General features: G+C 43.1%; 1 protein-coding gene and 1 long non-coding RNA gene across 5 annotated transcripts; one reads left to right on the forward strand and one right to left on the reverse strand.

Annotated features, from left to right (window-relative positions):
* The first annotated feature begins 4140 nt into the window (after window positions 1-4140).
* On the forward strand, window positions 4141-9658 carry LOC307091639 (uncharacterized protein). 4 transcript variants are annotated; one of them, XM_079759278.1, is made up of 17 exons: window positions 4141-4885; window positions 4990-5140; window positions 5527-5610; window positions 5689-5899; window positions 6001-6173; window positions 6272-6370; window positions 6458-6690; window positions 6804-6982; window positions 7070-7163; window positions 7308-7652; window positions 7809-7926; window positions 8010-8101; window positions 8183-8300; window positions 8481-8576; window positions 8694-8882; window positions 9095-9247; window positions 9352-9658. In XM_079759278.1, the coding sequence occupies exons 1-17, from the start codon at window positions 4787-4789 to the stop codon at window positions 9561-9563; spliced, it is 2646 nt and encodes an 881-aa protein (XP_079615404.1). In that variant the 5' UTR covers window positions 4141-4786; the 3' UTR covers window positions 9564-9658. The 4 variants fall into 4 exon arrangements, with proteins under 4 accessions (XP_079615404.1, XP_079615403.1, XP_079615402.1 ...); XM_079759277.1 differs by having other exon boundaries at window positions 4141-4408; window positions 4830-4885; window positions 5527-5899; XM_079759276.1 differs by having other exon boundaries at window positions 5527-5899.
* A 6382-nt stretch (window positions 9659-16040) lies between these two features.
* Window positions 16041-17308, reverse strand: LOC307091635. Its single transcript, XR_013812748.1, has 3 exons — window positions 16568-17308; window positions 16282-16444; window positions 16041-16105 (listed from the first exon to the last, which is right to left on the reverse strand). It is a non-coding gene; the product is annotated as an uncharacterized lncRNA (long non-coding RNA).
* Between the last annotated feature and the right edge of the window lie 9245 nt (window positions 17309-26553).

Raw genomic sequence — 26553 nt, forward strand, 5'->3', positions numbered from 1 at the left:
TCCGCTCACAGGGGGCTGTTGTCTCTGTTAACTTTGGACAAGAGGCAGGGTGGTCTCTCCTAGACGCAGATTCATAGACCCTCTCATTCTCAAGGAGGGCAGGACCATATATGGACTTCCTCGTGTGGTATGACATCACAACCAGATCTGTGATGCGGGCAAACAGAGTACAAGACCCAGTACAAGATGACGTTTAAATGTCTCCACTAACCAAGATTCCTGTCTGAATAATGTAATCATAATACCGGACCGCAAATATAACTGTTCATTCTGTCCCAAGTACCTTTAAAGTCACCCAATGCCGCAAGAAGGCACAAGAAGAAAAAGTAATTCTTAACTTCAACCTGACAGCTGACTCCATAGCTGCCTCTTATAGAGCAGGAATCTTAAAAATGATCAACCTACTGATTCAAAGTTATTCATATTTATCATCTATCACGGATAATAGTGGACTACAGTATCTTTGTCTTCTTCCTGATAGACCAGTTCCCCTCCCAGCTCAAACTCCTCACAGACTAACCTTGAATAGGCGGCTGATCCATGACCTCACTCAGTGATAAATAATAATCAGCTTAATGAAGCATGGACAGAGAGCTCTGAGCTCTGTCCACTCTGAGTACAGAATACTCAGAGTGGACAGAGTACTCAGCGTACACAGTACTCAGACTACACAGAGTACTCAAAGTGAACACACAGACACACACACAGACGCCACCGTGGGCGGTGAGGCTCTCGTACCTCTGGAATCTCCCGACACCATTACAGGTCCTACTTCACTGGACGCCATTGTATTGGCAGTTTAGGTGTCATGACGCTGGTGACGGTGTTGTCTCTTCACCCTGCTCCACCTAGGGAACACAACACAATGATAACCTCACTTTAGTACACAATACAACACAATGATGATCTCACTTTAGCACACAACACAACACAATGATGATCTCACTTTAGCACACAATACAACACAATGATGATCTCACTTTAGTACACAACACAATGATGATCTCACTTTAATGCACAACACAATGATGATCTGACTTTAGCACACAATACAACACAACAATGATCTCACTATAGTACACAACACAATGATGATCTCACTTTAGTACACAATACAACGATGATCTCACTTTAGTACACAACACAATGATGACCTCACTTTAGTACAAAATACAACACAATGATGATCTCACTTTAGTACACAACACAATGATGATCTCACTTTAGTACACAACACGATGATGATCTCACTTTATTACACAACACAATGATGATCTCACTTTAGTACACAACACAATGATGATCTCACTTTATTACACAACACAATGATGAACTCCCATTAGTACACAGTACAACACAATGATGATCTCACTATAGTACACAACACAATGATGATCTCACTTTAGTACACAATACAACACAATGATGATCTCACTATAGTACACAACACAATGATGATCTCACTTTAGTACACAATACAACACAATGATGATCTCACTTTAGTACACAACACAATGATGACCTCACTTAAGTACACAATACAACACAATGATGATCTCACTTTAGTACACAACACAATGATGATCTCACTTTAGTACACAACACAATGATGATCTTACTTTAGTACACAACACAATGATGATCTCACTTTATTACACAACACAATGATGAACTCCCTTTAGTACACAATACAACACAACGATGATCTCCCTTTAGTATACAATACAACACAACGATGATCTCACTATAGTACACAACCAACCCGGTATCACGCCATTGCGTGCTCCTGCGCACGAACGTTAATCTATTGAAGCGTGTTCCCGAGCACGATAGTCCGACTTTTTGCGTGTTACACAAAACGAAATGTAAACCAATGCATTCTGAATGGGAGTGTTCTAAGACAATTAACGTTCTCCACAAAACGCTACGAGAGAGAGAGAAAGAGAAAGCGGGAGGGACAGAGAGAGAGAGAGAGAGCGAGAGAGAGGCTTCAGAAAGGGTGTGCGCAGATAGTACAGTGCACCCTAGTTATGTTTATGCCAAAACCTATATATATAATTAGGCTATAATTATATTATTTAGCGTGTAATGAGACAATCTATAGCCAAATTGTCGAAGATGCCCGAGAATCTTTCGGGATATCAGCATGGGAAATCGGCGAATCAGACCCATGAATCTATTGTAGCGACCCTGGGACAGTTAAATAGTTTGTGTGTTATGTGTTACATTATATTTCGTTGTCCGTTATGCCAGTTGTTCTATGTGCATGTATTGTAATGTTATTCTTGTCAAACAGCGTGTGGGGCGAATCATTAGGTCAGCTGGGGGAGGGCCTTGGAAGAACAGGAGGGTGGGGGCCTGCACGCGAGTGAGACCGTGTTGCCGGGGTAACCGGGGTTTGTTTGGGTCCGGTTTTCAGCTGTTGGTTTCAATGTTGTTACAATGTTACGGGTTTCAGTGACCTTGTTTTTGGTCCATTAAAACTACCTTCAACTAATGACTCGACATGATTATGTCACCGGCGAGGTCGTTACACTATAAAGAAACACGTCATCTCAAGCGGGAGAGAAAGTTTGCGGTGCTGGTTTGTGTCACCAACCCAGCAACCCAGTCGCCAAGAAAAAACGTTGACAGTGCACGTTTCCATGAACACTGGATACGTAGCATTTCAACGTAAAAAATAGCGTGTTATACCTACAGTATCCACGTGTGCCGCTGTGGAGGCGGGTTTCGGGGTTTGGGACACGATTGTTTAGGGGGGGGGGGGGGGGGGGGGGGGGAGACTGTTGTTGACCGGGGAGGGGGGGGGGGGGGGAGACACGTTTGTTGAGGGGGGGGGGGGGGGGACACACGATTGTAGGGGGGGGGGGGGGGGGGGGGGGGGGGACACACCAACCCAGCAACCCAGTCGCCAAGAAAAAACGTTGACGGTGCACGTTTCCATGAACACTGGATACGTAGCATTTCAACGTAAAAAATAGCGTGTTATACCTACAGTATCCACGTGTGCCGCTGTGGAGGCGGGTTTCGGGGTTTGGGACACGATTGTTTAGGGGGGGGGGGGGGGGGAGACTGTTGTTGACCGGGGAGGGGGAGGGGGGGGGGGGGGGGGGAGACACGTTTGTTGAGGGGGACGACGACACACGATTGTAGGGGGGGGGACACACGTTAGTTGAAGGGGGGGGGGGGGGGGGACACGTTTGTTGAGGGGGGGAGACACGTTTGTATCCTAACAACAAAACAAGTTAACAAAAGCCCCATTTGTCAACTGAGAACCCCAATTCCCAGAATCCCCCGCGGCTTCGGAACACGGCGTAGCTTATATTAATCTTTATTATCTGAATGGGAAATGCAATATTTTAGGACAGATACACCATTAAACGCGTTTCTAATGACATTTCTAGCGAGAAATGTACATTTTCCTTACATAATCTTCAGTCAGTGAATGTGTATGATCTTTATTAATCTTTATTATCTGAATGGGAAATGCAATATTTTAGGACAGATACACCATTAAACGCGTTTCTAATGACTTTTCTAGCGAGAAATGTACATTTTCCTTACATAATCTTCAGTCAGTGAATGTGTATGATCTTTATTAATCTTTATTATCTGAATGGGAAATGCAATATTTTAGGACCGATTCACCGTTAAACGTGTTTCTAATAACATTTCTAGCGAGAAATATACTTTTTACTTGCATAATCTTTAGTCAGTGATTGTGTCTGATCTTTAGTTTAATAGTTATTAGGATTTGATCGGCTCGCTCGCATGTTTCAACGACGTCAGGTTGCTTTCGCTAAAGTAGCAGCTCACGTGCTTCCTGCGTTTGTGTTATTAAACTGTTACTTTATGTAACTTTTAATGATATCATCTTGTTAGAAACACGTATATCTGAGAGCCAACCCAGTCGCCAAAAGCATACGTTGACAGTGTACTTTTCGTGAATACTGGATTACGTCGCATTTCAACATAAAATAGCGTGTTATACACACACACACACACACACGCACGCACACGCACAGACACACGCGCGCGCGCACACACACAAACACACACACACACACACATACACACACACACACACACACACACACACAGTATCTTGTACAATGATTTTTAGATTTCTTCTTTGTAAAACTTGAAAAATAAAGTAAGTTTTGGCTTTGGAAAAGTAATTATTTCCCTTATTATACAAATAGGCTATGCTGTTAAGGCTGCCGTGTTCCAATACCTGTACTTCCATGAGTATACTTAAAGGAAGTATACTATCCGTACTATCTACTACGTTAATTTTTCAGATGTGAGTGCTGTTCCAAATCGAGTACTCCGTGGTGCACTAACCGGAAATTACGATCACGACTGCCGCCGTGGCTCCTCCCCCGCAATAAACATCCCGCTTTGAAAGGTGAACTCTTTACGCCTAGCAGCTATAAAAAACTATAAAAACTAAAAAATGACTCTATTAATGCAGGCTATGTGGAAAATGCGCCGACTTTGGCTCAGCCTGGCTCCGACTCTTCCGCTACGTATACATATGTGTAATCCAGCACATATAAAGACGGGGACCAGAAAATAATTACTTTCTCTCCATTGAAACCCATTCATATTTTTCGATCTCAGAGGTCCCATGAGGGGCCTACCGGAAGGGGCGAACTTACGAGCTCTATGACGCTGCTCTCGAGCGACATATAGATAGGACTGCTAATCTTACAAGCATTCTCAAGATCGATTGTCGGCAGTAGTTCTATTCATTCTATCGCTGTAACTTTTCTCTCGTGTTGCTATGGACAAGTTGTTTGACCTGGATCTCCGTGACCCCCGCACAGAAGGAAGACACCTTGCCGTTGGGTTGATGCATGACCAATTCCTTGCAGAAGCCATGGTAACAACCTTTTGTACATTAACTGAACTTGAACTTGTACATGAAATGAATGTTTCAGTACCTCAGAAACTCCGTCTAACAAGATGTTGGACTTAAACACACAGGAGGCTGCGGAGAATGTCAATCGGGCAAGATCTGGAGGGGATTCACCACGGAGCTCAACCAAACGGAGCGGACGCGGCAAGGCCAGAGGGAGACGTGGAGGCCGTGCGGGCCATACAGGCCGTGCAGACCGATGGAGTGGCCTAACTACAGGTTTGTTTATGTGCAAATTCAGATTAGTTTAATTTGGTGACAAACAATTACCCATGGCAATTAGGGATGGGTCAGAATTTTCTATTATTCGATTTTTCGTTCCCGTGGGTCAAAGTCGATTTGTAACATTTGGACCGTTAAAGGTTGGGTATGGGATTTGCGAAACGCCAGCAGATTTTGAAAATACACAACTCAAATGGTCCTACCCCCTCTCCTTCAACGCTGACTCTACCCATTCCAAGTACAAGTACATGGGAGCGGGGGAGAGGGAGTGGCGTACGACCGTTTGATTGACGTACTTACTGTCAAATGAGTTTCTTGCAGCAGTGCAAGCACTTGAGTGTCTGCCGTAGAGATATATTAATCTGTCATGTACTGTTTAACAGGCATGGACACTGAGGTGTTGGCACTTCCTTCAGAGGATTCCTTGCCCTTACCCAGAGCACAGCAAAATCCTCAAGAGATGTTTGGTAAATATACAGTGTTTAATTCTGAAATCCAAATACTGTATATAGAATGTAGATCATTTGGTTATATTTTATTTGCAGAACAAAACATGGAGAGGCTTTCTGCCTTACTGGATTCAAGCCCCTGTCCTGCTGAGCCTGAGAGAAGCGCAGCATCATCGTGGTCTGTTAGGCAGCAGAAAGCCTCTGACCGTTGGGAGGAAGCACGGCCGTACCACCTCAGATGCCTTTTGGAATCTGAGGCTGTTGGCAAGCCATTGTGTTGCTTCTGCCACAAGCCGGCTGTTATAAGGTTGGATGTTCATCAATCAAATAATAGAATGTATCTATGTACACTAAAAAAAGTATATCATATAAATTGAGTGACTTGACTTGAGTGTTTTGTCTGCTTAGGTGCAGAGAGTGCCTTCCGGAGCAGTGGTTTTGTGGGGCCTGCGACATGCATAACCACAGCAAACGGCCACTCCACAACAGGGACAGCGTGGTGGATGGCTTCTTTAAAGCCTTTCCCCCATCCACATGTATCTCAAGAGGAGAGACTGGAATATATGCCACACATGAGCAAGGTAAGGTCTGACAAATCTACCTGTCTAGACTTCCTGATCCTTATCTTGTTTATTCAGTCTGCTGCCATATACAGAATGTTCACTTTTCTTTTCGACAGATCGCATTTTACCCACAATGCCAGCACAGCACTGCACCTGCCAGGTCCCTAGCTTCACAGTGGAAGCTGGGAAACCAGTCATCTTGATTACCATCAATGGTAGAAACCAGTTCTCTATTTAGACTTCTGTTAGTCTAATATACAATATGTGTCAATGATTATGACTAATGTTGTTTTTTTCGTTAGGGCGTTATGATTTGCATTTGCCACGTTATGTGTGCCAAACATGCCTGCAGCAGTGGGCCCCTGATGTGAGAGACCTAGTCAGGAGTGGATATTGGCCAGCTTCTGCAAATGCTTCCACAATCTGCACGGTGGACCTCCTCAACACCTTTCAGGAGCTGAAGTTGATCTCACCTGGATTCTCCAGGCAAGCCCTTGCAAAAATGCTGGAACATCGCACACTGTGTGCAGGAAGAGTAAGTGACATCAGCAATACTATTTATTATGCTCACCAATATTGTCAGCAAAAAAATTTTTTTTTTTTTTGACTATCTCAAAAATGTTTTCCATATTCTGATATACTTTCTAGTCTGGACAGATCAACGGGGATGCCCTGCAGAGGAGCTTTCTTGAGTTTGCATACGCCTCCTTTGAGAAAGACCAGCTCTGCTGTGATACCCCTTTCACCTGCCCTGCCTGCACACCTGAAATGGTAGCAGTGTCAGCAGATGGCAACAGGAAGCTTTATCGCTTTGGCCATACTGGAAGGTGCACTTTAAGTTCTCTGTGGTAATTGAGTCGTGACTGTAAGTGACAACAAGAGTAGGTAATGGATGTTATATATTTTTCCCCTAGATCTAATGACACTCCCTTTTTTGATGGGCTATTTCTAGCCAAAGACAGTGAGGTGTCTGATTTTGTCAACACAATACAGATGGCGGTGAAGAATGTAAGTTTAAGCTAAGTTTAAACACTCAAATAGTTCTGTTACTAAAGGAATCATTGCATTTCCTGGACTTCTAGAAGTATTCCATACTCCCTACTCTTTTGTCGTGAATTACATTAACAATATGTGTATGCACTATATTCACAGATAAAGGGGAGAGGCACATGTGGAGACTCTCAATGGGCAGCAGCAAGGGAGACCTCTAGGCGGGCCTCTAAACTGGATGAGGAAGGCGTTGAGGTTGCGGTGTGTCGGCATGGCTTCCTTTTAAAAGCCCTTAACATGTACCGAGGAGAGATATTTGCGTATCCTATGTATCTCCAAAGGGAGCTTCTCCCAAGCAAGGCACAGTTTTTTGCTATGGATGTGGCATGCAAATACTGGCCATACCTACAAAAAGTTGCTTCGGTCATTCCAGCTCTCAAGAGCCTCACAGAAATGAAGCCCTTCCTGAGCATCATGCATGCAAGAGCTCATGCTACCAAGTGTGAGGTATGTCTGTTATCTGTTATTTTCAAATGAATACGCCATGTGTTACTATAGGAATGGACAGCTTTAAGCTGAATTCCTTTTCCATAATATTTGTCCACGTTTTCCAACTGCTTCATTGGCTCTAATGAACCCCAAATCCACCCATCCTTGCAACAGATAAAATGGAGTGGTCGGAATCAGAAGGGAGCAGGCACAACTGCCGGTGAGGAGGTGGAGCAAATAAACAGCTACCTCTCCCGTTGTGCCCTGACAACAAAGTACATGTCAAAAGCAGGTAAGTCACTTTGGTCTGAGTTTATGCTATCATCTAATATTGCTCATAGATTGCAGAACATAATGTAATTCTCCTTATACCAGCACGTGTGGACATGCTCACTGTGCATGCAATGGGTTGGAACCATCACAAAGCAGAGACGCTACACAAGGCCCTCTCCACAAGATATGTGAAGGTATGTTTCATATTCATGTATGTTTTTGTGCCAGTTGTTAGGCAGACTGAGTTCCTATTGTAATTATTGTAAATATTTTAGACATCTAAAAGGGCAGAAGAAGAGGCAGAGAGGCTGTCACAACTGCAGAAGGACCTGCAGTGCTCAAATGCAATGGCTGTACAGTGGATTGCTGAAGTCAAGGAATGGGCAGAGAGCGGTGAGGACAGAACAATATACATGCCTTTTTGCAGTTTCCTTACAGACATTTGTGTTCAAACGGTAATCAAAATAATACACTATCAGTGAAGCATTAGTGCTGCAAAAATCTAGAAAACTCGGTTGCATTGTATAGAATACAGTACACTGAGCTTAATTTCACCCTAACGGATATCTACAGAGACCCCAGTAACGGGTCTGCACGTTCTCCAGCAGTCCATTGAGGGTCTCCATCTGGGTCTAAAGCAACAGAAACAAACCCTCTACCGTCAGAATGGTATGTAGGCTTTTTCTTGAGTTATCCGGTATACCTAACAATGTATCTATATTGTTTTTAATATAACCTATACAAGGTTTTTGTGTCTGCATATTACGTTTCTCCTAAACAATCTAGACAGCAACAAGCTTCGCCATCGTCTCCGAAGAAAGTTGACGGAAGACAAAAAGCGCCTTCTCCAGGAGATTGATAAATACAACAGTCTTGTTGCAGACCTCTCCAAAAGGATTGATGTGGCCTTGGTTGACCACTCTTTGGCTGGACAGAGCACTGGCGCAATATGGCCATGGGAGGACTATGGCAGTGGTATGCATTTTTCAATGCTTTTAAAATGTCATGCAGTATATCGGAATAGTGAACTATCCTGAAATGATATATTAAATATAATGGTGGTTTTGTAATATATAAAACGATTTTGGGAAAGAAACATCATTTCTAAATTCTGTTTCCATTATGGTTGCATTGCTAAATGTTATGCCAGATACTCATGTATTGATCTTAATATTTTGGATCATTAGTAACAATCGGGGTCAAGAAACGACTGCACGACCAGGAAATGCTGAAAACACGGCTGGAAGAGGAGCTCCCTATCCTGGTGTTGGAGATGGCCCAGCACTGTACGTGGTTGCAGAACCTGGGAGTGGCCCTCAAGACGGAGCTTGCAAGATACGGTAAGTTAAAGACAAGTTTTGGGGATCCCATTTAATGTATTCAATTAGTGGGGGATGTTTCAATATATATTAACGTCGTTGGGTTTTCTGTCCTCTACTTGTAGAAGATGAAAATGGACTTCACTGTCTCTTGGCAAGAAGACTTGCGGAAGTGGAAGAACGACATCAAATGGTCCTGCAGCGGTATAAGACTGCTCTAGGTCCATTGGCCTCTGTCCTCCTTGATGTTTGTGAGGAAGAGGAATGTGATCCGATGGGCCTGGTCAGTCCAGACACCAGCGAGGATGAGGAAGATGCAAGAGAACAAGCAACTTAGTTGATGGTGTGGTTTCGTGCCTCGCTTGATGTACACAAATGATCATTGTTATTGCTATGTTTAAAATAAAAAAATAAAAAAATCTATCTCTTCAATTCAAGATGGGGTGGGTGAGAATAAATAGTGCTATAACCTCACTAGCCTTATTGACATGGACACATCTGTTCCGCATAGATTTCTATGCACGAGACTTAACGGACACTTTTGTTACTGCCATGTATACAGTACATTCGGATCACATTTTAGGAAGAGATCTATGACGCATAGAAATCTATGCGGATCAGATGTGCCATGTAAACGCGGATACTATGAATTTCATTCATATATACAATTTCAGAAGTGGATGAGATTCGAGAAATATCTTGTTATAATGAGAAAGAATGTCAAGGTTTGGGGGTTGATGAAAAACTATTTTGAACCTTTGTGGTATGGCAACCCAGTCGCCAAAAGCATACGTTGACAGTCACTTTAAGGACAAGTTATGAGAGAAATGCACATTAACTTTTTGTTATCTCATAAGCGGTGTGGTGCCGGCTCCTTTTGACCTTTTGACCCCAGACTTCAAAAACGTGTCCACAGGCCAGCTGTGTCTACCCACCTTAAGCCACAAATGTACACCTACATCCCACAGTAAATGGGGACTAGAAACATAACCTCTGTCATATACATTTACTCTACTGTTGGAGGTCACGCCCCTTTTTCCACCTTTTCGAGATAGCTAGAGATGCTAAAATGTTTACACACATTTCCCGGGGCCTCGTGTACGACATATCCGAGATTTGGAGTTCTAGCCCTTAGAGAAAAAAAGTTTTCCCAAATGGAGTGTCATTTGGACAAAGCCCCTCAGAAGTGTAGCCTGCAAGACCTAATGGTTCAGAATGTGGTGGAAAAGGTTTTTGAGATAGGAAGGTCCTACCGCCCTGAAATTTTAATACCTTATTCTAGGGCCTAACTGGGACCTCCGCACCGAAACTTGGCCCGGTCGGACCCCGAGGGCAGGAAGGGGGGGCCTGCTCTCGGGGTCTAGGTCTTGCAGGCTACACTTCTGAGGGGCTTTGTCCAAATGACACTCCATTTGGGAAAACTTTTTTTCTCTAAGGGCTAGAACTCCAAATCTCGGATATGTCGTACACGGGGCCCCGGGAAATGTGTGTAAACATTTTAGCATCCCTAGCTATCTCGAAAAGGTCGGCAAAGGGGCGTGACCTCCAACAGTACAGTAAATGTACATAAGACAGAGGTTAGTTTCTAGTCCCCATTTTTTGTGGGATGGAGGTGTACATTTGTGGCTAAAGGTGTGTAGACACAGCTGGCCTGTGGCCACGTTTTTGAAGTCGGGGGTCAAAAGGTCAAAAGGAGCCGGCACCACGCCGCTTATGAGATAACAAAAAGTTAATGTGTGTTTCTCTCATAACTTTTTGTCATTATTAAAGAGAGGCCTGATTCTCAGATATGCATGTTGGATGGCTAGGGTGTAGGTTTGGGTAGAACTTCAGACCAAAATCTTGTAAGCGAGCCGCTGGGTGAGGTGCAACAAGATGGAGCACTTGCTGAGTAATTTCTTGTAGGGCCGGTGCGTAAGAGGGCAAACAAGATGTCCTTCAATATCTACGCTTCCAGGCGATTGCAACGGTGCCACACATGAACACATTCAAACATGTTTAATGGTAGTAATTAGCTGTCGAAATTGGAGGCCTTAATCAATAATGACCAGCTATTGATTTGCTTCCCGATAAAAGTTTGTGACAAATGACATGTTATTTAGCATCTACACATTGAGCTGAGTCCAATGACACAAAGCATGACACTCCACGGCCCTACACGGCCCCCTACACTACATGGCCCCTGTATTTTACATGGTACACCTATGGTCTAGGGCATGATCTCTGTGTGGCACAAGGTCGAGCTTGATCTCATTGGACTCAGCTGCTAATGTAGATGCTAAATAACATGTAATTTGTCAGAAAACTCCATCGGGTAGCAAATCTATAGCTGGTTATTATCTATAAAGGCCTCCAAAATCGACAGCTAATTACTACCCTGAAACATAGTCAAATATGGTCATGCATGGCACCGTTGCAATCGCCTCGAAACGTAGATGACAAATGACACCTTGTTTGCCCCGTTACGGGAAGATATTTTCATGGTATATCTTTCTATTTCCTAACCAAGCTCCATTGCCGTCTTTAACCAACGTGGTTTGCCGAGAGTCACGTGACGTTGACGCAGGCCCATTGAAAAGAAAAGGCCCAAAAAACGTAGGCATGTCACATGTTTAAAGCCGTTATTGTAATTAATTAATTTAATATTAAAATATAGGCTATTATATGTATACAATTATTACGTCGTGTAATATTCTATCTATAAGTAGACCATAACTTTTATTCAATTATCGTTATAACATGATCTGTATCTGACCATTGAACATCTTTAACCAAGTTCAGGTATAACCAGACCATATAACAAATATTTATAACATATAAACTAGGCTATACGTATAGCATATCATACATTTGGTTACAGGCCAAATTCGGTATAAATGTTACCCTCTGCTGGCCCACAACTAGATCGTCGCGTCCCTAGCAACCTGACGTCTTTGAAACATGCTAGGGAGACCATAAAACTAACTATCGAACAAAAGATCAGACACATTCACTGACTGAAGATTATGCAAGTAAAAAGTATATTTCTCGCTAGAAATGTTATTAGAAACACGTTTAATGGTCAATCTGTCCTAAAATATTGGATATATATATATATATATATATATATATATATATATATATATATATATATATATATATATATATATATATATATATATATATATATATATATGCCTAATGCCTTCAGGGCGGCGCTACTGTTCAATCAGGACAAGAACAATGAGGTACTCCCAGTCTTTTATCCCTGCAACCATCAGGTTACTAAATGATGACAAAAGTAAGGAGTAGGTGGAGAGCACACCAGTGTTGCTGGGTGTTTCCGGGGGCAGGGTGGTTGTTACTGACGGGCTGAAATGAATTGTGAGTTAAATGTGTGTGTTGGACTGCCTTTGATATATGTTTTTGTCTACCTCCTATTGCTATTTATTGTATTTATTAAGTAATCTATTATGTGAGACTGGAAACTGTGAACGAAATTGCCCATTTTGGGATAAATAAAGTTTTCTAATCTAATCTAATATATATATATATATATATATATATATATATACGTAACCATTTCCCCCAAATGCTGGGAGAACGTATCGACCCCTATTGGTGCTATTCCTCCATTCATTTAGATGGGCGGAAGAAACGTGTATCTCTTCACGCTTTGGTCAGGCATAGCGTGACACTGAACACTCCTTGCGAGGTGGACCAATGTATCTATTTCACGCCTTGGCGTGATACCGGGTTGAACAGACTGTTCTGTGTTTATGTGTGGAAAAATAACATCATTACACGGTTCCATAAAATAACATAATCAGCAAAGACAATGGTTTTATTTCCATGCTTTAAACGGCATTCGGGCTGCTAGTTTCAGCGTCCATAGCAACCATCATAGGCTTAGCCACCATGTTTTTCTGTCGAGACAAAATACGTTTTCAGACAAACGTAATTGAGAATGCCGAATAGTTCTCTGGGAACGTAATTTTCATGAGACAGGTTTGTCCTTTAGGGCTTCGGCCTCCTAATTGATCATTGATCAAAACTCTGCCCAATCCTCACCTTCTCTGACGCAGAGAAACTCGTCCACGCCTTAATCCCCTCCAGGCTTGATTACTGTAACAGCCTTCTCATCGGTACACCCTATAACACCTATGGTCCTTAGATTATTATTTATTTTATTGTGTTATTGCCCTTCGTGTTTTGTTGTAGCACTTTGAGATTATTTTTATGAAAAGTGATTTACAAATAAAATGTATTATTATTATTATTGTAGTAGGCTATATTTGAATGCCCTTTCACATATATGAAACCACCACCACACCATGGTTGGTTTGACGTAGCAGCTAACTTAATCATCCAAGAGAATCTGGTGTTTTGGTGTTGAATAAAGATCTATCAGCACAATATTTTAATAATCTGTTGTGACTAAATTGACATTCAGTAGGCCCTGCTTGCACTTGTATGTTTAAAATCAATATTTTCTATACAATATAGCCATTTGCAATTATACCTGGATGCATATCTTAAATACATTGAATGGATTAAATACTCAATTAATTGCTGCTACTACTCTATTAGCTAGAGACCCTTCAGCCCACAACTTTTGAGTTACTTTAACTTTACCCACCATGTACTGCCTACAGACTGGAATTCATATTTATATTAACTGTTGTGTCCATACATATATATATATATATATATATATATATATATATATATATATATATATATATATATATATATATATATATATATATATGTGTGTGTGTGTGTCATTAAGCTCTTAGTGACCACATTTGACCACTGTTTTTATTTGAAGAGGGCAGGGGGACTAATTCAAATCTTTTGGCTGCCAGGACCTGGCCCACTCCTTCCCACTGAAAAGAGAACAAATAATATATCAATGAACCGTTTTGTGATGATTGGTCGAACTCCACTTACATAACACACAGTATATACCTACTTTATATTGATTCTCATCTATAAAGGCAATTACAAATCAAGCCCAATCTTTGCACATTTTTGTTCTTGAGCAATACCACACTTTCAAGTCATTTTCTAATAATTCAAGATCTAATAATGTAATAGTGTATGACACATAAGAAAGGGAATGATGAAACCACTTGATAGGAAATCTGGTTGGCAAGTGTGTTTGGTGGAAGAACTACTGTTAAACGTTAAAATAGCAGCAGCTATTTTGCACCAAGATGGTGCAAAATAATATGGTATAATATAGAATACTCGGAAAAGCAATGAAGTGGTTTAAAAAAACCCAGTGAAACAGAAAGAAACCAAATTAAATACATACCAAACTGGGCAAGGCTGCCAATCAACAAGGACTTCTTTAATGCCCTATCAAGGAAAGGAACCATAAATTCATTAGTAAGATAATAAATTCAGTGTTAGCCTATGAGTTTGATAGACAAAATGCATTGACGGTACTATTCCAAAATATTTATGCAAATTACTTGTATACATGAGTAAATTACATTTACAGTATGCACTTAATATGCATGCTCATGATCAATCAGCGAGAATGTCATTCCTACAGTTAATCACGCATGTGTTTTTGCTGGGTCTTTATGGGTCTGTCAAACCTTTCTCATCCTCTCCTTCCCGTAACTCCTTATTTCGAAGGAGTCACGACCAATATGGTAGGGGCAATCTGAAAATATAAAAAACATGTTTTTCACAACAAAACCATCTATGCTTATCCACTGGCAAATATAAAATACCGCAAATATAAAATCAATAACAGTAATTATTAATACTGTATTAATGCTGTAATCGCTGCTATGATTACACAGGAGAATAATTTACAATTCCATAATTATAAATTGTGTAAAGGGTTTGTCAGTGCTCTGATCGTTACAAACTATTTCATCTTACTCTTCGGTAAAGTCTTGTTCCTTTTTTCAAGCCCCTTCTGGCTGTGATGCTCTGTAGGAAAGAAATGTTGAGGTATTCAAACAAAGACTCAAATGGTCATAACCAACATTCTTATTACAGTCCTTTTTCCAAAATAACTACAATAAATGTAATGCTATGGTGAAAAGAATAGTAGTCAATTAGCAATTCGATCTGTACAGACATTCTGAACATACCTTTTCTCCTCCGCTTCCTCTGCACAGTAGAGACCGCTGTTGGAATGGAAAATAAAATATTACTCATTCAGGCAATGATGTTTATTTGTATGACACTTAGTACCTTCTCATGCATGCTTTAATTGAAAAATCCATACCTGGTCCTTCCGTGTCCGGGTGGGCCACCTCCTCTACCTGCAGGGCCCCCTCCTCCACCTGCAGGGCCACCTCCTCCACCTGCAGGGCCACCTCCTCCACCTGCAGGGCCACCTCCTCCACCTCCTCCACCTGCAGGGCCACCTCCTCCAACTGCAGGGCCACCTCCTCCCCCTCCTCCACCTGCAGGGCCACCTCCTCCAACTGCAGGGCCACCTCCTCCCCCTCCTCCACCTGCAGGGCCACCTCCTCCCCCTCCTCCACCTGCACGGCCCTGTCCTCCACCTCTCCCATGTCCATGTCCATCTAAGATGACATAAGATAACACTCACTCAAAGTCCAACAGTGGAACTTCAACAGTGCAAGTGTAAATTCAGTTTTAAAAAATATGAAATTAAGACCATACAGATCTATACACATCTATACACATAAATAACCATAAACAAACATGAAAAGAGGTTAGCACTTATACAGCTGACTTAGTATATTGTAATTTGTAGCATAATATATTGGAGTATATATGCAGTATATAACAATATATAGGATTAGCCTCTTTAATTGTCATAGATATTCCTGTATGTCTTCACCTGAGTGGTCCCCCTGCCCTCTTCTGGCCCCTCTGCAGTCCCACTTGCAAAAGGGGTCCATCCTGTGCAAGTTTGAAAAGTGTTGCAAAGGGTTATTAAATTGCAAATGGCAACCAAAAAAATTGTAGCAATAGTTCCATGATAAAAATGAATGTGGTGGACAAATAACAAGATGCAGTTAGTATTTTGGTAAACAAAGCAGAGGGTGTGTGGAATTTATAAAAATAAAGAATCATACCTTGACAAATGTACTCATGGATGGAGCCCATTTTTTTGAGGGACTCCTCCGCAAATGTGGCCAAGGTGCAACGAGGTGTGAACATCTTGACCACATGGCTCTTTTTAGTAGCTTTTCCAAGCAGCAGGACAGGTTTATATCCTGCTGCTTGAAGCTTTTCGAGCTGTAAGGAAATCACAGCATGTTAATGTTTTGCCTGTAGTAATCAAAAAAGACCTACTATTCAAAGCAATAGTGATTCAGACAGTTAAAGGTAGAACATAATTAATCTGAATTGTTTACATACCAGGAGGAACATTTCCTGCTTGACAACAGCCATGTTGTGGTTCTTCTTGCGGGAAGACGCCCACTCTTCCCGCTTAGCCTCAAATTTTCTCAAGGCAATTTTGAGGCGTTCCTTTACAGGCTGGACCATTTTGCAGTGCCTGCAAACCTTTTTAGCGCAAGGCAGAATGGTTTTGCAGGAGGGGCATGTTTTACATGTGCTGCCTGGCATATTGAAAGATTACCTAATTTACAAAGACACAGACAAACCGAATAGACAGATAAACAAAACAGATTAGATACACAGATAGTAGATAGATAAGAAAGATTATAGATATAAAATATTAGCATTGGCAGAGAGATAGTTAAGATGTATGATGCTTATTTGAAGCTGCAGGGAGAAAAAAGTAAATCACTAAAAACAAACTATTTTTTACAAACAGCCGACTACATTGTGTAAATTACCTTCTAACATGATGCTGTGTATGGTACTTATCTAAGCCTTTCTCATTGTTCAATTTCAATTACTAACGAACTAGCTAGCCTACCCGAGGGACAGGTGGCGACGTAGGCCTACATTAGCCTATGAAGCAACGCTTTTGTTATCTGTTATTAGCTGTTAATACCTGTTAATATTCTTTGACAACGGCAATATAATTATTTGCACTATCAACTCCATAATCTTAGTATTTCAAGCATTCAACCGTTTTTAAATAGCAGTCAATCATAGTTGAACTTACGTCACACAAACCAGCACCGCAAATTTTCGGTCACTCCAGAGTTGACGTCTTTCTTTCAACCCGGTGTCACGCGATTGCGTGCTCCTGCGCACGACCGTGTGCGTGCGTGCGTGCGTGTGTGTGTGTGCGTGTGTGTCTGTGCGTGTGCGTGCGTGTGTGTGTGTGTGTGTATAACACGCTATTTTATGTTGAAATGCGACGTAATCCAGTGTTCACGAAAAGTACACTGTCAACGTATGCTTTTGGCGACTGGCTTGGCTCTCAGATATACGTGTTTCTAACAAGATGATATCATTAAAAGTTACATAAAGTAACAGTTTAATAACACAAACGCAGGAAGCACGTGAGCTGCTACTTTAGCGAAAGCAACCTGACGTCGTTGAAACATGCGAGCGAGCCGATCAAATCCTAATAACTATAAAACTAAAGATCAGACACAATCACTGACTAAAGATTATGCAAGTAAAAAGTATATTTCTCGCTAGAAATGTTATTAGAAACACGTTTAACGGTGAATCGGTCCTAAAATATTGCATTTCCCATTCAGATAATAAAGATTAATAAAGATCATACACATTCACTGACTGAAGATTATGTAAGGAAAATGTACATTTCTCGCTAGAAAAGTCATTAGAAACGCGTTTAATGGTGTATCTGTCCTAAAATATTGCATTTCCCATTCAGATAATAAAGATTAATAAAGATCATACACATTCACTGACTGAAGATTATGTAAGGAAAATGTACATTTCTCGCTAGAAATGTCATTAGAAACGCGTTTAATGGTGTATCTGTCCTAAAATATTGCATTTCCCATTCAGATAATAAAGATTAATATAAGCTACGCCGTGTTCCGGAGCCGCGGGGGATTCTGGGAATTGGGGTTCTCAGTTGACAAATGGGGCTTTTGTTAACTTGTTTTGTTGTTAGGATACAAACGTGTCTCCCCCCCTCAACAAACGTGTCCCCCCCCCCCCCCCCCCTTCAACTAACGTGTGTCCCCCCCCCTACAATCGTGTGTCGTCGTCCCCCTCAACAAACGTGTCTCCCCCCCCCCTCCCCGGTCAACAACAGTCTCCCCCCCCCCCCCCCTAAACAATCGTGTCCCAAACCCCGAAACCCGCCTCCACAGCGGCACACGTGGATACTGTAGGTATAACACGCTATTTTTTACGTTGAAATGCTACGTATCCAGTGTTCATGGAAACGTGCACCGTCAACGTTTTTTCTTGGCGACTGGGTTGCTGGGTTGGTGTGTCCCCCCCCCCCCCCCCCCCCCCTACAATCGTGTGTCCCCCCCCCCCCCTCAACAAACGTGTCTCCCCCCCCCCCCCCCCTCCCCGGTCAACAACAGTCTCCCCCCCCCCCCCCCCCTAAACAATCGTGTCCCAAACCCCGAAACCCGCCTCCACAGCGGCACACGTGGATACTGTAGGTATAACACGCTATTTTTTACGTTGAAATGCTACGTATCCAGTGTTCATGGAAACGTGCACTGTCAACGTTTTTTCTTGGCGACTGGGTTGCTGGGTTGGTGACACAAACCAGCACCGCAAACTTTCTCTCCCGCTTGAGATGACGTGTTTCTTTATAGTGTAACGACCTCGCCGGTGACATAATCATGTCGAGTCATTAGTTGAAGGTAGTTTTAATGGACCAAAAACCAGGTCACTGAAACCCGTAACATTGTAACAACATTGAAACCAACAGCTGAAAACCGGACCCAAACAAACCCCGGTTACCCCGGCAACACGGTCTCACTCGCGTGCAGGCCCCCACCCTCCTGTTCTTCCAAGGCCCTCCCCCAGCTGACCTAATGATTCGCCCCACACGCTGTTTGACAAGAATAACATTACAATACATGCACATAGAACAACTGGCATAACGGACAACGAAATATAATGTAACACATAACACACAAACTATTTAACTGTCCCAGGGTCGCTACAATAGATTCATGGGTCTGATTCGCCGATTTCCCATGCTGATATCCCGAAAGATTCTCGGGCATCTTCGACAATTTGGCTATAGATTGTCTCATTACACGCTAAATAATATAATTATAGCCTAATTATATATATAGGTTTTGGCATAAACATAACTAGGGTGCACTGTACTATCTGCGCACACCCTTTCTGAAGCCTCTCTCTCGCTCTCTCTCTCTCTCTCTGTCCCTCCCGCTCTCTCTTTCTCTCTCTCTCGTAGCGTTTTGTGGAGAACGTTAATTGTCTTAGAACACTCCCATTCAGAATGCATTGGTTTACATTTCGTTTTGTGTAACACGCAAAAAGTCGGACTATCGTGCTCGGGAACACGCTTCAATAGATTAACGTTCGTGCGCAGGAGCACGCAATGGCGTGATACCGGGTTGGGTATTCCCAGGCGGTCACCCATCCAAGTACTAACCAGGCCCGACCCTGCTTAGCTTCCGAGATCAGACGAGATCGGGCGTGATCAGTGTGGTTTGGCCGTACGCAAATGTTACCGGGTCCATACTACCTTTTATTCAGCAGGAGCACAAAAGGACTGAGAGCGCTGCCGTGGCCAGAGACGGGACTTGTACAGAAACAATGATTAGATCCATAATGAAGGAAAGCAATGCATAAAGACTTTATTCCATACTCAAAGTACCATATCAAAACGCAATGCAATACACTGCGTGTGCGGTTGAGTGATCTTTTGAAGAAATGTAGCGTTGCAACACCAGGGATAGACTGCAATGTATCTCTGTCGTTGCAGCCCTCTGATGCTCCCTGCTGCCGGCGTCACAACAGTGTCTGCATGTTTCACAAATAGAGTTTGGAGAGACGTTGTCAGTGTCTGTATGTTGCTTAAATTCTCCCAAACAGTGGGCGCTAAAGATCAGGGCACGGCAGACCATTGCAGCCATTGATCTCGAGCAGAAAAATAAATATGCTTACAGCACCTGGTATTCCCAGGCGGTCACCCATCCAAGTACTAACCAGGCCAAACCCTGCTTAGCTTCCGAGATCAGACGAGATCGGGCGTGATCAGGGTGGTATGGCCGTACGCAAATGTTACCGGGTCCATACTACATTTTATTCAGCAGGAGCACAAAAGGACTGAGCGCGCTGCCGTGGCAAGAGACGGGACTTGTACAGAAACAATGATTAGATCCATAATGAAGGAAAGCAATGCATAAAGACTTTATTCCAGACTCAAAGTATCATATCAAAACGCAATGCAACACACTGCGTGTGCGGTTGAGTGATCTTTTGAAGAAATGTAGCGTTGCAACACCAGGGATAGACTGCAATGTATCTCTGTCGTTGCAGCCCTCTGATGCTCCCTGCTGCCGGCGTCACAACAGTGTCTGCATTTTTCACAAATAGAGTTTGGAGAGACGTTGTCAGTGTCTGTATGTTGCTTAAATTCTCCCAAACAGTGGGCGCTAAAGATCAGGGCACGGCAGACCATTGCAGCCATTGATCTCGAGCAGAAAAATAAATATGCTTACAGCACCTGGTATTCCCAGGCGGTCACCCATCCAAGTACTAACCAGGCCCGACCCTGCTTAGCTTCCGAGATCAGACGAGATCGGGCGTGATCAGGGTGGTATGGCCGTACGCAAATGTTACCGGGTCCATACTACCTTTTATTCAGCAGGAGCACAAAAGGACTGAGCGCGCTGCCGTGGCCAGAGACGGGACTTGTACAGAAACAATAATTAGATCCATAATGAAGGAAAGCAATGCATAAAGACTTTATTCCATACTCAAAGTACCATATCAAAACGCAATGCAATACACTGCGTGTGCGGTTGAGTGATCTTTTGAAGAAATGTAGCGTTGCAACAGCAGGGATAGACTGCAATGTATCTCTGTCGTTGCAGCCCTCTGATGCTCCCTGCTGCCGGCGTCACAACAGTGTCTGCATGTTTCACAAATAGAGTTTGGAGAGACGTTGTCAGTGTCTGTATGTTGCTTAAATTCTCCCAAACAGTGGGCGCTAAAGATCAGGGCACGGCAGACCATTGCAGCCATTGATCTCGAACAGAAAAATAAATATGCTTACAGCACCTGGTATTCCCAGGCGGTCACCCATCCAAGTACTAACCAGGCCCGACCCTGCTTAGCTTCCGAGATCAGACGAGATCGGGCGTGATCAGGGTGGTATGGCCGTACGCAAATGTTACCGGGTCCATACTACCTTTTATTCAGCAGGAGCACAAAAGGACTGAGCGCGCTGCCGTGGCCAGAGACGGGACTTGTACAGAAACAATGATTAGATCCATAATGAAGGAAAGCAATGCATAAAGACTTCATTCCATACTCAAAGTACCATATCAAAACGCAATGCAATACACTGCGTGTGCGGTTGAGTGATCTTTTGAAGAAATGTAGCGTTGCAACACCAGGGATAGACTGCAATGTATCTCTGTCGTTGCAGCCCTCTGATGCTCCCTGCTGCCGGCGTCACAACAGTGTCTGCATTTTTCACAAATAGAGTTTGGAGAGACGTTGTCAGTGTCTGTATGTTGCTTAAATTCTCCCAAACAGTGGGCGCTAAAGATCAGGGCACGGCAGACCATTGCAGCCATTGATCTCGAGCAGAAAAAAAAAAAGCTTACAGCACCTGGTATTCCCAGGCGGTCTCCCATCCAAGTACTAACCAGGCCCGACCCTGCTTAGCTTCCGAGATCAGACGAGATCGGGCGTGTTCAGGGTGGTATGGCCGTAAGCGAGTATAGCCGCATCCAAAGTAGCTTTTAAACAGCAGGAGCACATAAGGACTGAGAGCGCTGCCGTGACCATAGACCAGACTTGTACAGAAACAATGATTAGATCCATAATGAAGGAAAGCAATGCATAAAGACTGTATTCCATACTCAAAGTACCATATCAAAACGCAATGCAATACACTGCGTGTGCGGTTGAGTGATCTTTTGAAGAAATGTAGCGTTGCAACACCAGGGATAGACTGCAATGTATCTCTGTCGTTGCAGCCCTCTGATGCTCCCTGCTGCCGGCGTCACAACAGTGTCTGCATGTTTCACAAATAGAGTTTGGAGAGACGTTGTCAGTGTCTGTATGTTGCTTAAATTCTCCCAAACAGTGGGCGCTAAAGATCTCTGCCCGTATGCAAATTAGCCATGTGCGCCTAACAGAAGAATGACGTAATGTTGAGAACGAGTCATACTAAAAACCGAGAGCAAGCGAAAGCTAAACCAGACTGTATCAATCACACACTTTGGGTCCATTCTAACTTTTGATAAGAGGCTAGTCTTTAAATCTTTGCAGTGACTGAATGTTGATGATAAAACGGATTGTTTTGCATAAGATGAGTGTGTGCGACTGTGTGTTTGTCATTTCCGGCTTCGGCATACCGCATGGTCATGAAGGCCTCGTGGTGAGTTACTTTCTTAGTGAAGCAGCTTAGCCTTACAGTTGGATAAGTTGGAGTGATTGGAGTTTATTTTTCACAGTGAGAGAGGGGTGCACCGGTCCTGGAGGTACTGCAATACCAGGTCGATGCGTGGAGTGGACGGAGCAAGCCCCTATTCCATCTCCCAGTTCCAAAAAACAATTTAATATATGGTCCCCGGGTAGGGGACGTATCAGATATTAAACTGATAAGAACAGATTTTTTCATTCGAAAATTTTATTGACACACGTTGCTATACCTTATCTTTCACATCACATGTTTCCAGTTTCGTTCAATTTTTTTTTTTTTTTTTTTTTTTCTTTTTTTAAATCATACATAATGTTTTGTTTCTTTTTTTTTTTTTAACAACAAGGAATTTGAAAAAAATATAACCATCCATAAAACCAAGAATAAAACCTATGTTTTAAAAAGAAAATAAAAACCAACACTAAAAGATGCTGCTGTGCAGGAGCGGGAACAAACTTAGTTAAAAGAAATTTAAAAGAAAGTGTACCCCGTCCTGCCCTCCCAACAGCGTCGGTCTCTCGGGACCTGTCGCTCAGAGGATCTCCTCCCCTCTCTGCTCCTTCCCACCTGCCTCTCCCGGAGAGCCAGGCCGCCGCTGCCTCGACCTTTCTGTGTGTGGCTCCGGCTCCCTTCTCCGAATGGGCACAGAGGCGATGTCTTCATTTTGGCTGTGTCCTAGGCCTGCCGCCTGCAGCAACGGCTACTTTTACCGTTGCTGCGGCCATCCGGATCACAGCCAAGGGGGGGATCAGCTTGTGCTTCCTTACCAGCAGGTTTCTGGAGGTCCAAAAGGCGTCTTTAATGGCGGCTAGGGTGAGCCACTGCCTGGGGAAGTTAACTGCAGTATTTTGGCTCACCCCATACAGCACCAATTGGGCTGTCAGGACCTCCCCTGCTGGCAAGTACGGGAATAGTAGGGAGCCGGCCGTTGCCCACTGGTCTCCAGCAGCGCTGCACTCCCAGAGCAGATGCCTCACCGACTCAGGCGCGCCACAACCTGGTCGGGGGCATGTTGCGGATGCGGCCATGCCCCGGGAGTGCATGACGGCTCTGACTGGGAGGATCTCGTGAGCTACCATCCATGACAGGTCCCGGAGTCTGTTGGGGAGGACAGGATGGTTAACATTTCGCCAAACAGTTGCGGGGTCGCCGAGTGCTAGCCCGCGCACTGGACTTACTGGTTCCCGCTCCTGCACCAGCGCAATCATTAAACGATGGCTTTTTAAGACTTCTAAGTCCTCGTTTTCTAGGTTATATTTTTTTAAAAACTTCTTGATAAAAACATAGGACTGGGGCAGGTTAAAAGATACTGGCGTCCTATGGTCAGAAACATAAAAACTGAACTTTTTCAGATAGGAACCCATCCAGAACCGGGTCATTGCTGTGCTTTTTTTTTGGCAGGGTACCGACATTGCATTTTGTATGTGTAGAGCTGTATATCGGCTTCCTAAATATAAATTGAGGTCTGGGACTCCTTTTCCCCCTTTTTCTTTAGTTTTTTTCATTTCGTTTCTCTTGAGTCTCTCCCACTTAGACCCCCACACGAAGTAAAAAATGGCACGTTCTAGATCTAAAAGAACTCTGCGGGGTGGAATAAAAACAGAGCATACCAATAAAAGCAAAGGTAAAATCACTGACTTAATGATTAAAACCTTTCCTTCCATTGTAAGTCCTCTAAGTCCCCAGTATCCCAGTCTCCGCCTCACTTTTCCTACCATGTCCGGCCAATTTTTGGTACCCTCCCCCTCCCTGTCAAATTTGACCCCGAGTATTTTCAAGTCGGTCTGTTTCACGGTCAGGGGGAGTCCAGTCGTCTCGGTCACCGTCCATGGTCCATAAAAAAGGGCTTGGGTCTTCTCTCTGTTGAGTTTGGACCCAGAGGCCAGTCCGTAGGAGTCTGTCAAGTCCAGTGCCTTCTGTAATGAACCGATGTCTGTACATAAAATGTTGACGTCGTCCATATATAAAACACATTTGCTAAAAAGTCCCCCACTTCCCGGTATGCCCACCCCTTTAATCCATTTGTCCCTTCTCAATACCTGTGCCAGTGGTTCTATGCAAGCCACGTAGAGGAGAGCAGATAAAGGACAACCCTGACGGACCCCGCAGTGCAAGTCTACTGCTTTTGTAAGTTGCCCGTTAACAAAGAATTTGCTGGTGATGTCCCGATACAGCAATCCCACCCACTCTACATACCTTTGTGGGAAACCCATTTTAGGCAGTACCTGAAATAGGTACTGGTGCGAGACCCGATCGAAAGCTTTTTCAAAGTCTAAATTTAGGACTACTAGTCTAATGTTTCTGTCTCTCGCATAACAGATGGTGTCTCTAATCAGTACGAGGCTGTCAGTGATCTTTCTCCCCGGTATGCCACAGGTTTGATCCGGGTGGATTACCTCCCCTAAAACAACAGACATTCTGTTCGCTAAAAGTTTGCTAAAAAGTTTACAGTCCACGTTTAAAAGGGTAATAGGTCTCCAGTTCTTCAGGTCAGTCTTGTCGTCTTTCTTGTGTAATAGTTTCACTATCCCTGATCTAAAACTGTCTGGTAGTCGGCCTAGTCCTTGGAATTCTGTAAAAACAGTCAACAAGTCGGTTGCTAAAATGTCCCAGAAGGTCTGATAAAATTCAAGTGAAAGCCCATCTTCCCCCGGTGATTTTCCCCCTCTAAAACTCGACAAACAATTGGAAAGTTCTAAAAGGTTAAAATCATGGGTTAAAAATGCGCTCTCACTGATCTTCTTTTTCAAGGCATTCAATATATTGTCTTTTGGTTCTTCTTCAATGCATTTTTTTTTATACAGCTCTCCATAGAAACACTCTATTTCGTCCATCGTTTCTTCTTGTGTTTTTGTGTATTCTCCATTTCTCTTTTTTAATTTATAAATACCCTCCCCGCTGTTTATGATTTTCTTGAAGAAATATCGTGTGCATTTTTCCCCTTCTTCTATGTCTCTTTCTTTACTTCTAATAATTATTCCTTTGCTTTTGATTTCTGCTAGAGCCGACATTTGTTCTTTTACCTCTCTTATTTCCTGATTGTAATCAAACCCTTGTTGTCTTAATTTAAAATAACGTTGCAGTCTTTTCTGCAGCCCCATCATGCATTTGTTTTCTATTTTCTTTTGTTTCATCCCTGCCTTTCTAAAAAAAGTCTTTGTCCGTTCCTTCACCATTTCCCACCAGTGTGCACGTGTTTTGTGTAAGTCTTGGAGGGTCTGCCATTGACTGAATTGCTCCCTGTACTGGCTGGCTAAATCTTTATCTTTTATCAGGGAGCAATTCAGTTTCCACAGACCACCACCTTTTGTCACACCTGAGGGGAGTGAAAGGGTGCAGGAGAGCATAGCGTGATCGGAGAAGAAAACGGGGGTTAATCTAGCATCGGTTGGCGGGCAGTCTCTGGTAAAAATATAGTCTATTCGAGAGGCTCTGGCACCGTCACTACTGAACCAGGTGAAGCCCTCCTCTCTTGGATGCACGGTTTTAAAACAGTCTTTCAGTTTAAAATCCCTGCACTGTGCCTGCAATAAAACCGACGTCTTGTCTACTTTAAAATCTTCCCCCGCACTTCTCCTATCGCTCCTAGTTAAAATACAATTAAAATCTCCCGCTAAAACTAAAGGCGCTCTGCCTAGCATGTGGGGCTGCAATTCTTTTAAAAGGTCATGTCTGTCATTTTTGTCGTTAAAACCATAAATGTTTAAGAGATTAAAATCCCTTCCCATAAAAGTCAAGTGTGCTAAAAGCGCCCTTCCGTCTCTCACCACCGTGCTGCCCTTCACCAAGATTGAGGGATTTTTGATTAAAATGGCCACCCCGTCATTTTTGCTTTCATTTGAACCACTCCATAAGG

This window comes from Pollachius pollachius, assembly GCF_949987615.1.
Source record: "Pollachius pollachius genome assembly, contig: scaffold_27, whole genome shotgun sequence".
Classification (NCBI taxonomy): domain Eukaryota; kingdom Metazoa; phylum Chordata; class Actinopteri; order Gadiformes; family Gadidae; genus Pollachius; species Pollachius pollachius.